Source organism: Antechinus flavipes, chromosome 3 (assembly GCF_016432865.1).
Source record: "Antechinus flavipes isolate AdamAnt ecotype Samford, QLD, Australia chromosome 3, AdamAnt_v2, whole genome shotgun sequence".
Lineage (NCBI taxonomy): Eukaryota > Metazoa > Chordata > Mammalia > Dasyuromorphia > Dasyuridae > Antechinus > Antechinus flavipes.
The window spans coordinates 634,632,080-634,645,944 of NC_067400.1; the positions used below are offsets into that span (position 1 = coordinate 634,632,080).

General features: G+C 37.6%; 1 protein-coding gene across 1 annotated transcript; it reads right to left on the bottom strand.

Annotated features, from left to right (window-relative positions):
• Positions 1-1,528: 1,528 nt before the first annotated feature.
• Positions 1,529-10,568, bottom strand: LOC127557688 (sulfotransferase 2A1-like). The gene is made up of 4 exons (XM_051990994.1): positions 10,427-10,568; positions 4,756-4,964; positions 2,648-2,822; positions 1,529-2,170 (listed from the first exon to the last, which is right to left on the bottom strand). Exons 1-4 carry the CDS (start codon positions 10,566-10,568, stop codon positions 2,052-2,054), a joined length of 645 nt encoding a protein of 214 aa, XP_051846954.1. The 3' UTR covers positions 1,529-2,051.
• Positions 10,569-13,865: the final 3,297 nt, after the last annotated feature.

A 13,865-nucleotide genomic window follows, 5' to 3' on the forward strand; every position in this document is an offset into this window, starting at 1 on the left:
GTGAGTGGGGATAAGGGAGAGAACTTAAAACTCAAAAATCTCAAAAGCGAATGTTTAAAAACTCATTTTGAATGTAACTGGGGGGAAATATCAAATAAAAATAATAATAGCAATTTAAAAGGAAAAAAGAAGAAAAACTCCTCAGTGAAACCCTACGAAGAAGGTTGGAAGATCGCTATTACAGCATTTCATAGCAGGGATGAGCACTATAAGAAAAAGCTATTGAGAGAATCTTGATAAGATATCAAGGAAGTAAAATCATGGTAAAACATATTTAAGGAAGAAAACAGAAAAAAGGAAAAGAAAACAGAAGGCTTGTCATGATTATCAAAGACAATTATCATACTTGTAACCTAACATTAGGGTCCTTGGTGTCCAGGATCATCTGTCATCATCCTGATCTTTATCTGGCCACTATACTCAGCTAACTTTGGGGGAGGGGAGGAGTGAGGCAGGTGACCTTGCACAACTCTTCCTCACCTCAGTCCCATTCACCTCCCTGATGTCATGGTGCTCTTTGAGAATGAAGGACAAATAGACTTGTGGTGGAGAGAGCCATCCACATTCAGAAAAAGGACTGTGGGGATCACAACACAGAATTTTCACCTTTTTGGTGGTTGTTGTTGTTGTTGTTTTTTTGTTTGTTTTCTTTCCATTTTTATCCTTTTTGATCTGATTTCTATTATGCTACATGGTAAATGAAGAAATGTATAGAGAAGAATTGCACATATTTAACATAGATTGGAGTGCTTGCTGTCTGGAAGAGGAGGTGGGGGGAAGGGAGGAGAAAATTTAGAATGCAGGGTTTTGCAGGAATGAATGTTGAAAACGATCTTTACATGTATTTTGAAAATAAAAAGCTTAAAAAAAAAACTTTAAATGAAAGGCAAATAATAACAACCTGGTGTCCACAAATGACAACAAAGAGGAGAAAAAATGAGAAAGCAGCCATATTGGACCAAATGTATGTATGAGAGATCTATGTGTGAAGCACAAGTTTGATGGTGTTAAGAAGTCAATTTATAAAATCTTTTTAAAAAATTATTTATTCTTAATATGTATTGCTTCATGATTCTCTTGCCTCCTTTTGTTGTAAAATCATATAAATCACTTCCTAAACCCCCAATATTTGGAGAGGACATACAAGTACCATGTACTGTATTTGCACAATAAATAGTTCTGGGTTTTGCACTTGAATTGTACTTCTGTTCCTTCTGTTCAGGCAGATGCTCTACCCCAATTAATCATTCTGCCACAATTAATCAATTCTAGCCAGAATCTGACTGTAATTCTTTATAGTCTATACTGTCACCAATATGTGTAAACAATTATCTCATTTTTTTCTTTCTAATTTAAAGCTCTTCAGATTATATTTGTAACAGTCCAGAAAAAAGCATTCTTCTTAGCCTTCTTCATGCATTATCCCTCCCTTTCTGGGAGCTTGTTTTTTGTTATATTAAGCCAGAGATGGACCAGAAATTAATGGATCAATAGTGATGCAAAAAATAAGACATTTTCAAAATTATTCACCATGATCAGATCGAATTTATTACAATTACTTGAGGGAGATAACTTTAACATTATATAATCTCAACATAATTTATTAATAAATAATTATAATAACCATTATATCAATAGATAGAAAAAGCCCACAACATTCAACATTCATTTTTGTTTGAAACACTCAAAGTCATAGGATTAAAAAAACCATTTCCCAATGTTCAAAGCATGATTGTCAAAGATAGCATTAACACGATGAGTAATGGAATCACACTGGAGGTTTTCTTCTGGAAAGAATTATGGATGCCCTGAGTCTCTAACATTACTTTTCTTTGTGCTGATTATAGCAAGAAGAAAAGAAAAAAGGAGAGAAAAGGAGAGGAGAAGAAAGCAAAGGAGAGGAGAGAGAAGAAGGTGAGAGGAGAGGAGAGGAAAAGAAAGAGAGGAGAGAAAGTAGGGGAACAGGGCTAAGGAAGAGGAGGAAGAATTATTTCTTATATGAAGATCAAATATGAACAAATTAGAGCACACCAAAAATTTCACAGTTAACTTCAGCATTGATTCCATGGGAACAGGTCCTGGTCCAACCCTTCCATCTTCTCTTGGTATAGCTTGTTGAATGTTTCCATCTGGGTCACTGTGAAATAATTTTTCCACTCTCCACAGATTCCTGCCACATGCAAAAAGAGGGCAACATGTTCTGGAAACAGATCTTTTGGTGATCATTCTTTTCCATCTCATTTCCCCTCCCTCCTCAACTCTGTAAGGAGATAGTTGATGGACCTTTAGTGACTGCCATTTATGGTCAGTACCTTCCACTGCAACCAGTGAGCCATTATTCTCATTCATCATTCAGGGAGTATGGATGATGAGTCTGCCTGATTTTAGCTAATCTTTTTTCTTTCCCTCTTCTTGTTTTTCTGGGAGGTTTTCTTGGATTCTTGGGCAGCCTATCTCTGAGTAGATCAGAGCATAGATAACATGGCACTACCTTTGGCATAAATGAAGGAAATTTGTTGGCTGCCTACCAACTGTTTTGTGTTTTGTGATTCTCTGATACTATTTCTGGGATGCCTAGATTTCTGCTGGGGTGGGGCAAGAATTCCCCTATTTAAATCCCATGTAGCCCTAGACCATTCTTCCTCACCTTTTCTCATCAGCACCACTTGGAAAGGTTTCATATATTCATTTGGCGTGTTATTTTTCAGTTTATGTTTTTCCATAGCTTGAAAGGAGGCATTCTCTAAGACTGAGCTTATTTCTTCCTCACTCAACTTTTTTTTCAGGAATTCACAAATCTTCTCCACACTGACCTTGAGATCCTAGGAGAAAACATCACACCCTCAAATTCTGGGGCAGGAAGAAAGAAAAGAAGGACAAAGGGGAAGCCAAAATGAGAAAAGAGAAGAAGAGGAGACTAGGGAAGAGGCAGATAGTAAGTGCATAGGGGGTGAGTGTAGGAGATAGAAGAAAAGTATTCTGGTAACAGAAGCAGATATAGGAGATTTAGGAGAAGCAGAGAAAATGAAGAGCCTTAGGGGAAGATCTGAGGGGAAGTGCAGAGGGAAGAGGAATTGGAGGCTGGGGGCAGAGGAGGAACTGAATGGGAGCCGGAATTGGAGGTGGCAAGGAGAGGGAGCGCTGGAACAACAGTGGGAAGGGAATTAAGCAAGCAAGGAAAACAGGATGAGGATTTGGAGGGAGCATAGGGAAGAAGAAAAGGAAATAAATTGTTGGAATCTTTACAAAGTGTTACCTCATTAGAGTTGATAGAGACAATAATTATCTAATTTAGCATGGTCCAGCATGATTGATCTGATCCCACGAGGAGATGTTATGGGCCAGAACTTGAAACAAGGTACTAAGTGGAATTGAGGAGACAATCTTTAAATCTAGTTTAGAATTGATTTAATCCTACAACAAATAATGGTTTCCAGTGATATAATGATTGGTATGTACTCAGTGTACAGCATATAAGCAAGAAGCTCTCAGGGCCAGAGAGCACTCTGGGAGATACAGAAGCCCACAAGCCCACTCTCGGAGGCGAAGTCAGATTCATTCCATCTTCCACCTTTGTGTTGGCTGGAGGCTGAAGAAAACAGAGGCAGAAGCAAAGGACAAGCTGCAAGAGCTCTTGGAATCAAAGAAAGAGAAAATAAACATTTGGATTTTATCAGCTGGCTGTATTTGAAGTGATTATTACTCTGAACGAAAACTAAGGCTGCCTCCAGAAAACCTCCCCAAGAAACCTGCTCAGAGAGAACCATTATATTTTAAAGAAGAGAACACCACAGTAAATGTAGGGGATATGGTGAATGGGTGAAGAGCTTGTGGGGAAGGTAGAGATAAAGAGAGAAAAGAAGAAGAAGAAGAAAAGAAAATTAGATAAAAAAAAAAACAAGAAGAAACTCTGAAATTTTTTTTTGGCAGGCATTTGAGCTTAAGTGACTTGCCCAGAGTCACACTCAGCTCCTCCTGCTCCAGGACTGGTGCTCTATCCATTGAGCCATCGAGCTGCCTTCCATTTTTTTTTTCAGGAAGAAGATTTGGAAGAAAAGAGAAAGGAGGAGAAATTAGAAAGAAAATTTGGAGAAAAAGAGTGAGAAAATGGAATAGAGAGATAGAAGAAAAGAAAGAAATCATTTTTAAAAAGGAAGAGCAGGAGGGAAAGGAAGGAAGAAATATAATGAGAAGATGTGGATGGGAAAAGAAAGGATGGATCCTGAAGAGATAGAAAGATAAAGGAAGGAGAGGGGAAGAAAGAAAGGAAGAAAGGAAGAAAAGTAGGAAGTGGAAGGTTAAGGGCTGATGAATGGATGGCAAAGTAGGAAATGCATACAATCAGGAGGATGGGAAGGGGTTGGGGAGAAGAAGGAGAGAGGGAAGAGGAATTAGATAAAATAAGGACAAGAAGATTAGCAAAAGAGGGCTGTAGAGGAGAAGGCAAGAGAACTTTAAGGAAATTGAAAAAGAATGAAGAAATGAGGAAGAAGAAAGAATTAGGCAAACTTCTTCCCTTTCCCTTCTCCTTTATCTCATTCCCTTCAGCCAATTGTTCTCCACAGAGTCTTGGTCCTTGGCTGCCAGAGGGGAAAATGAGCAGTGACCTGGTGGGAAGGGATCAGCAGGAAGATGATTAGGGTGGTGTGGAGAGTACCGGAGGTGGAGAGCTTTCTTTGTCTGCTTCTTCTCCTCTCTGAATTACTAAGAAATATAGCCGAGGTGCTCTAGCTTCTGAGGGTCTTATGTACTCACTTTGGCCTTGCTGCTAAAATAGGATTTAGGGAAAAGATGGATTGGAAGATGGGAAGTCAAGAGCCTTGGGTCTTCCTTATTCTTGATTAATTCAGAGCCATTTTTCATTTCTATCCAGGGAAAGCGTTTCCAAGCAGGGACAGATTTGATCCAACTGGGGTCCCCATTGGAGTAGATCAAACTGAGGATCTCTATCATCCAGTGGGTTCCTGAATAGAAGAAAAAAGAGGGAGGAGGCTCATGAACATTTCCTTCATACAATCATAGACATTTAGAGATAGGAGACACCACAGAGGTATTAATGCAGCCTATATTTGATCAAATCAATGAAGGGCTTCCAGGAAGGCAGGGAAGGAAGAATGCCCAACTTTACTTGAGACATGCTACCTGTCAAGAAAATTTCCCCTGGCATGAAGCTCTAATTTGCCTGAATAGTTGGATACACACATCAAATAATAAGTAATCATTCAGCAATTTTTTTTGAGCACTTGGTGATCTCAAACGCTGTGGTGAGTGAATGCCTGATACCAAAAAAGAAGGTGAAAACACAGTCTCTTCTCGATGGGAATTCACAGTCTAAGGTGTGGGGTGGCATGTAACTAACTCAGTTCACAGGAAAACCATACAGAATGGATGGAAGGAAATCTAAGAGAAGAGGGCACTGGCAGTTACTTTCTTTTTTTTTTTTTCAAATGAATATTTTTTTAATTTATGGAATTTTAGATATATAAGTCATGTTTAACATGATGTTTTAACATAATATTGTGCTCATCTTTAGGTTTTTAAGGCTGCATAACAAGATCCCATGATCTTAAGGTTCCAATCAAAGTTAGATATATTCATATTGATAAAATATTGTGTGGTTTTTATCTGAGGAGCAATAAAGTTTCATTTAGGAAGTCTCATCACCAAAAGTCTGACCACTTGGTGATGAACATTCTTATCCACAGAAATTCATGAATACTATATATTAGAGTATCGAAGTATTTATGACTAATAAAAGCAGAGAAAATGAGTTCTCAAGTTAATATTATTATAGCATTTTTGACAAGTAGATTTTTTTTAATTCATGTAGTCAAATAATATTATATTATTATTCAAATAAAATTATATGATCTGAAATGCAGATCTTTTTTTTAAATAACTTTTTATTGATAAAATCCATGCCAAGGTAATTTTTTACCGCATTATCCTTTGCACTTACTTCTGTTCCGATTTTTCCCCTCCCTTCCTCCACCCCCTCCCCCAGATGGCAAGCAGTCCTTTACATGTTGAATAGGTTACAGTATATCCTAGATACAATATACGTGTGTAGAACCAAACAGTTCTCTTGTTGCACAGGGAGAATTGGATTCAGAAGGTATAAATAATCCAGGAAGAAAAACAAAAATGCAAGTAGTTTATATTCATTTCCCAGTGTTCTTTCTTTGGGTGTAGCTGCTTCTGTCCATCCTTGATCACTTGAAACTGAATTAGTTCTCTTTATCGAAGCAATCCACTTCCATCAGAATACATCCTCAAATAGTATTGTTGTTGAGGTATATAATGATCTCTTGGTTCTGCTCATTTCACTTAGCATCAGTTCATGTAAGTCTCGCCAGTCCTCTCTGTATTCATCCTGCTGGTCATTCCTTACAGAACAATAATATTCCATAATGTTCATATACTACAATTTATTCAACCATTCTCCAATTGCTGGGCATCCATTCATTTTCCAGCTTCTAGCCACTACAAACAGGGCTGCCACAAACATTTTGGCACATACAGGTCCCTTTCCCTTCTTTAGTATTTCTTTGGGGTATAAGCCCAGTAGTAGCACCACTGGGTCAAAGGGATGCACAGTTTGATAACTTTTTGAGCATAATTCCAAATTGCTCTCCAGAATGGCTGGATGTGTTCACAATTCCACCAACAATGCATCAGTGTCCCTGTTTTCCCACATCCCCTCCAACATTCAGCATTATCTTTTCCAGTCACTCTAGCCAATCTGACAGGTGTGTAGTGGTATCTCAGAGTTGTCTTAATTTGCATTTCTCCGATTAATAATACTTTGGATCATATTTTCATATGTCTATGAATAGTTTCAATTTCTTAATCTGAGAATTGTCTCTTCATGTCCTTTGACCATTTATCAATTGGAGAATGGTTTGATTTCTTATAAATTAGAGTCAATTCTCTATATATTTTGTAAATGAGGCCTTTATCAGAACCTTTGACTGTAAAAATGTTTTCCCAGTTTATTGTTTCCCTTCTAATCTTGTCTGCATTTGTTTTGTTTGTACAAAAACTTTTCAATTTGATATAATCAAAATATTCTGTTTTGTGTTCAATAGTGATTTCTAGTTCTTCTTTGGTCATAAATTCCTCCCTCTTCCACAGGTCTGAGAGGTAAACTATCCTAGGCTCTTCCAATTTATTTATAATATCATTCTTTATGCCTAGGTCATGAAGGGCACTGGCAGTTTCAGAGAAGGCTTCCTGCAGAAGATGATATGTGGGCTCAGTCTTGCAGGAAGCCAGGGGAGCTAAGAGGCAGAGGTGAGGGAGGAGAGCCTTCTAGGTAAAAGAGACACAGCTAGTGCAAAAGTTAATGTGGTCAAAGTTGGGGGGCATCAATACAGGATCCCTGATTTCTTGTTGCTCACAATCATGGCTTGGGTAGGGCTATGGGATGGGATTCTATGAAACATAGCCAAATACTGGATCTTCATGGAAGCATTAATTAGAGAGACACCAGACAAGGCAAAGACTGATGGGACTGGAAGGATAAGGCAGCCATTCTTGGGATATAACATTTGGTTAAGACTTTTCACGAGAGGTGGGGATGGGACGGGCATTCTGGACTTGGGAAAAAAAAAACAGAAGAAAAGCACGGAAAGAGGGCAGCATGGAGATTTCGATGGTTGAAGGAGCAGAAGAGTTTGGTTATAATACAGGTACATGTGGAAGTTAAAGTGCTTCTCTCTCCTATGGGTCTGAGGACTTGGGTTTTAAGACTTGCTCTGCCACTTACCTACAAATGAAGTTGGACTTCGAGTCAGAAGGAGCTGCAATGAATCTTGTCTCACTTGCAATGCTCTTTTCAAATAGCATAGCCTCCCTGGGTTTTAAATCCCTCCATAACCTAGCCCCTTTTTAACCCGATTCCCACCCTTGACCATTATTACCACTTTTTGCTGTTTCTTTTTTTTTTCATATAGATAACTATTATAGCTTTTTATTAACAAAACATGCATGGGTAATTTTTTAACATTGACCCTTGCAAAAACTTCTGTTCCAACTTTTCTCCTCCTTCCCTCCACTCCCTCCCCTAGATGGCAGGTAGTCCCATACATGTTAAATATGTTAAAGTATGCAAGCAAAGAACAATCGAAAGAATCTTTGCTATTTCTTTTTTTTATATAGCTATATGAATAATATGAATATATAATATTAACATATAATTCATAATATTCATATATAATAATATAATAGATTATGAATATATAATGAATAATATATAATTATTACAGCTTTTTATACAAAACATGCATGGGTAATTTTTTAACATTGACCCTTGCAAAAACTTCTGTTCCCACTTTTCTCCTCCTTCCCTCCACTCCCTCCCCTAGATGGCAGGTAGTCCCATACATGTTAAATATGTTAAAGTATGCAAGCAAAGAACAATCGAAAGAATCTTTGCTATTTCTTTTTTTTATATAGCTATATGAATAATATGAATATATAATATTAACATATAATTCATAATATTCATATATAATAATATAATAGATTATGAATATATAATGAATAATATATAATTATTACAGCTTTTTATACAAAACATGCATGGGTAATTTTTTAACATTGACCCTTGCAAAAACTTCTGTTCCAACTTTTCTCCTCCTTCCCTCCACTCCCTCCCCTAGATGGCAGGTAGTCCCATACATGTTAAATATGTTAAAGTATGCAAGCAAAGAACAATCGAAAGAATCTTTGCTATTTCTTTTTTTTATATAGCTATATGAATAATATGAATATATAATATTAACATATAATTCATAATATTCATATATAATAATATAATAGATTATGAATATATAATGAATAATATATAATTATTACAGCTTTTTATACAAAACATGCATGGGTAATTTTTTAACATTGACCCTTGCAAAAACTTCTGTTCCCACTTTTCCCCTCCTTCCCTCCATCCCCTCCTCTAGATAGCAGGTAATCCCATACATGTTAAACATGTTAAAGTATATGTTAAATACAATATATGTATACATATTTATACAGTTATTTTTGTTGCACAAGAAAAATCAGATTTAGAAAGAAGGTAAAAATAACCTGGGAAGAAAAGCAAAAATGCAAGCAAAGGACAACTGAAAGAGTCTTTGCTATTTCTTACACACAGTCTTTCATCACCCAATTCCAAGCATCCTCTCTGGCTATTTCACAGGTCTGGGACACTCTCTTGTCTCATAAATACCTCCTGGATTCCAGGTTTCCTTCAGCGCTCAGCCAAATGCAATCTTCTAAAAGAAGTCCTTGCCAAGACTGCTAAATGCTGTCGCTTTTCCTCTGCTGATTATCTCCATTTGATAAATTTTTGGACTGCTTAAAAGTTGTCTCACCCAATAGACTGTGAACTCCTCGAGGGCAAGGATTTCTTACTTTTCACTGCATCCCCACAATTTCACTGGGTGCCCGGTACATGATATCGGGGACTGGTTGCACACCTCTTCTCTTGAAGTGGGCCGAAATGACATCACCATATTAGAGTTGAGCTATAGTGTGTCCAACAGTAGCCAATTGGACCAGTATGAGCCTCCGACTGCTCTGAGGTCAGGACAAGAGTTACAGCTGACCCTGGGTGGGATTCTCTGAACGTGCACATCTCCCATTGGGTTTGAGCTGATTCAGTTCTGTTCTGCTCACAGGACACAGCACTTTCTCTGATGAGGTCACACCAAGCTGGGTGGTCCAGTGCCACAAATTCCAAAGTTCTCGAGAAGTGTCCTCGTATTAATTTTTCTGACCACCACGTGAACATTTGTACTGTGTGGGCCCCCCATAAAATAGTCCTTTTGGCAAGCATAAATTTGGCATTAAAACAACATGGCTAGCTTATTGAAGATGGCAGTTTGGTTCAAGAAAGGATCATAGTTTCCAGTACCTGATCCTGCCAAGTGACCTTCACATCGTCCCAAGACAATTCAAATGTTTGCCAGTTTGCCAGCGTGGCACTGATGGATTGTCTAGGTTTCCCAGGCACACAACCATGAGATCAGCACAAGGGCTCTGGAGAACTTCCATCTGGGAATCAGTCTAATCCCTCTCCTCTTCTCACACTTTCCTTCCAAGCCTCAGGAAATTGTACTGACAAGGTAAGCAAATTTATCCACAGAATTCAACATTTCTCCATTTGCATATGAATAGTGTGGCTGATGAAGCCCATGATTGGTGTGAATGATTAGGAACAATTTAGCACAAGCAGCAGAGAACTGATCCCCATGGCTTTTTAAAGGTTGGTTGGCTTGTTTTGACTTGCCTCCAAAAGGTGAAGGACCCAACAAGGAGAAATTTGATTCTGAATCTCAAGATCTGAGGCTTGGGTATGCAGGAACAACAGATTCACCTCTTGTGCTTCCTTCTCCCCCTCCCAGTTCCCCACCCTGCCCCTTACCTGACTTGGGGTAGGTCATTATGATGACATCTTTGTCCCGAATCTCAAACTCATCGTACATTTTTTCGATTGCCTCCACATTATGGATTTTGCTAAAGAAAGGGATCCCTTTTACTGATATGACTTTGTCCAAGTCTTCCATGGAGGCTGATCTCTTCCGGGTGACTGATCTATCTAGGGTTTTTCTCACGACCTCCGTTTCCAGAGGTTACAGTGAACCCCAGGACTGTTCGTGCTCACAGATCAGAAGGAAATCTTTAAGTGGCTTAGAAAGCTGGAATATTTTATATGAGGATGATCAAAGTTAATGACTTTGAATCCCTGAGGCCTTTTGGCAAAAACACCTTAACCAGCAACATTATGAACAAGATAAATCCTTATTAAATAAATGAGGAATTTCCAGTAGGCAGTTTGAATGATATCTTTTTATCTTCAAGAGTGCAGGAGGAGGGGGTATCCTGGGAAGACAGTAGAGTAGAAAATTCCAAGTTCTCCAGATTTTCTCTAGGAACAAAACAAAATTGCACCTTGGGGTGAACATAGGCTGATGAAAAACAAATAAAACTTTGGGGCAGAGCAATCCCTCATGGGATTACCCCAAAAGACCAGGAGAAAGACTCCAAGAGGGAGGATTAGTTTGTGTGAAACATAAACACCTCCTAGCCACAGAAACAGCAAGTGGGTAGCCTCAACCCAATCCAGACAGCACGGAGAGGCAGGGGATTGGGTCTGAGAAGACTGGGGGAATCTCAGCTGATCAAAAATAGCTGAGACACAGCCCTCAGTCAGAAGGAGCCAGCACCCACCTGGAGCATGCAGAAGTAAGTAGGGCAGGGGAACTGCTGACTGTGGGCACTTACAGGAGAGTGGAGTACTTGGTGGGGGGTTCTAGAGCAGAAAGAAGAACTGAAGTGAAGCTAGAAGCATTCCTCCCCCCATCCCAGCACTAGAGTTGGTTACACTGGTAAGTTGTAATTTTAGAACAATGAGCAGGTAAAGGAGAAAGAACCCAATCATAGAAAGTTATGGGAATAGGAAAGACTAATGTCTATCTTCAGAGGAGGACATTAGGTTAAAAAAAAAAAACCCAACAACAACAAAAAAAACCTTTCCTACCCCAAAGAGTAACATTAAATTACTATCTTCCCAGAAAGAATTTTCAGAGAAACTCAAAAAAGATTTCAACGATCAAATGAAAGAGACTGAGGAAAAACTGTTTTAAAACTGCCCAAGAAAAATGAGATCATGAAAAGAAAGCCAAACAACTACAAAAGGAGATCCCCAGTGTTAAAGAAGAAAAGCAGTATTTAAAAATTAGAACTGGGCAAGGGGAAGCCAAGCAAGCTTTAATAGACCAAAGAATAATAAAACAATATATAAAGAATGAAAAAACAGGAGAGAATGTGAAGTACTAATAAGAAAAACAACAGATCTGGAAAATAGATCAAGAAGAGAAAATATAAGAATAATTAGACCTGAAAGCTATCACAAAAAACAAAAACAAAAACAAAAACAAAAAACAACTTTGACACAATAATACAAGAAATAAAAAAAATTGTCCTGAAGTGACAGAACAAGAGAGGAAAGTAGAAATAGAAAAAATTCACCAATCATCACCTCAAAGAGATCCTATTAGGAATATATATAGGAACACTATTGCTAAATTTGGAAACCCCTAGGTCAAATGGAAAATTTTAGAAGAAACAAAAAATAGTCAAGTATACAGGAGCTACAATTAGAATTGCACAGAATTCATCAGCAGCTACAATAAAACAACTACAAGTCCTGGAATATTACATAATGATAGTCAAAAATATCATATCCAACTGCTACATATTTAACATATATAGGACTGCTTGCCATCTTGGGGGGGGAAGGAGGAAGGGAGGGGAAAAAAACGAAACATAAGTGATTGCAAGGGATAATGCTGTGTAAAAATTATCCTGGCATGGATTCTGTCAATACAAAGTTATTATTAAATAAAAAAATAAAATAAAATAAAATAAAATATCATATCCAGCAAAATTAAACATACCTCTGAACAAACAAAAAGGACACTCAATGAACTTGCATATTTTCAGGATTTTGTCTGAAACAATCTGAACTCAATAGAAAATCTAACAAGTAAAAGTCAATATCAAAGAGAAAGTTCAAAGGACTAAACAAAGACAAACTGTTGATGTTTTATATGTGGAACTGTAAACCATATGTCTAAGATCAATATTAGTTAATCCAAAAGAAAGCTTGGGATATAGCTGAGTATGAACTGACTCTAAAAAGCAAAACTATTTAGGAAAAGGTAAAAATAGTTATTGTGTTATACAAATGAGGTGAAGAGGAAGAACCAACACAGAGATATTATATGGGGAGAAGGATTGGTAGTTTTGAAACCTACTCACATCAGAAAGGAGTTAAATTAGGAATAATACACACATATAGGAACATACACACATCTTTGGGCTAGATTTCTAGAAGACCTCCGGACCAGCCTTGATCTTAGCACAGGAATGCAGGAGGCAGGAGAGCCACCAGGAGGATGGTCAAAGATGGAGGGTCTCATTTTTCCAGTCCTCTCAGCCCTTAAATACTGATTATGTGTGAACTAGAGAACTATTACATCACCATGCTAAGTACTAAGTACATATGTGTACTAAAGAACCATCATCTCATCAATTCCATTGAGTTAACACCTTGTTTCAAGTAATACTTCTCCAGAGTTCAGCCCTCTACATATATAAATATATGCACACACGCGTGCGCACACAACACACACACACACATATATATACATGAAGGGTATAGCAAACTCAAAACCTATAAAGAAATAAATAGGGGAGGAAATAGGATAACATGGGGTGTTGAAGGGTATGGAGGTTTATCGCAACTCGACAAGGTGTGTAGATTAATAGGAAATAAATAAAAAGAGAGGGAAATGATGGGGGAGAATATAAAGGAGGAATCCATGGGTGGAGAGAGGTTAGGTAATAGCAAGGCAAATTCAGGAGTAGGACTAAAGCAGTAGAGTTAGGGATAGGAAATAAGAGATATTCATACACACAATCACAAGGATCAAGAGTAGAATTTATTAGGAAAAAAAAGTAGGACCAAATTAATCATTGATCTCATACAAAGTCAAACTTAAAGATTCAATCAAGGGAGAAATCTATATTATATGTCTGCCATATTAATATTGTTTTAGATACATATCTATGTCTATGTAAATGCATATGTGTATGTGTGTGTATAGGAATGTATATAGATATGTATGTGGATATGGGTGTGAGAATGTGTGTGTGTATACATACATACACACACATATATACACATACATACACAAATTTTCACTAATGAAAAGTGGTATGGAAGAAAAATTTGAAAATATTGAAATAGTAAATAATGTCAAAGTGACATAAGTGAAAGGAGGAATGAAAGGGGAGAA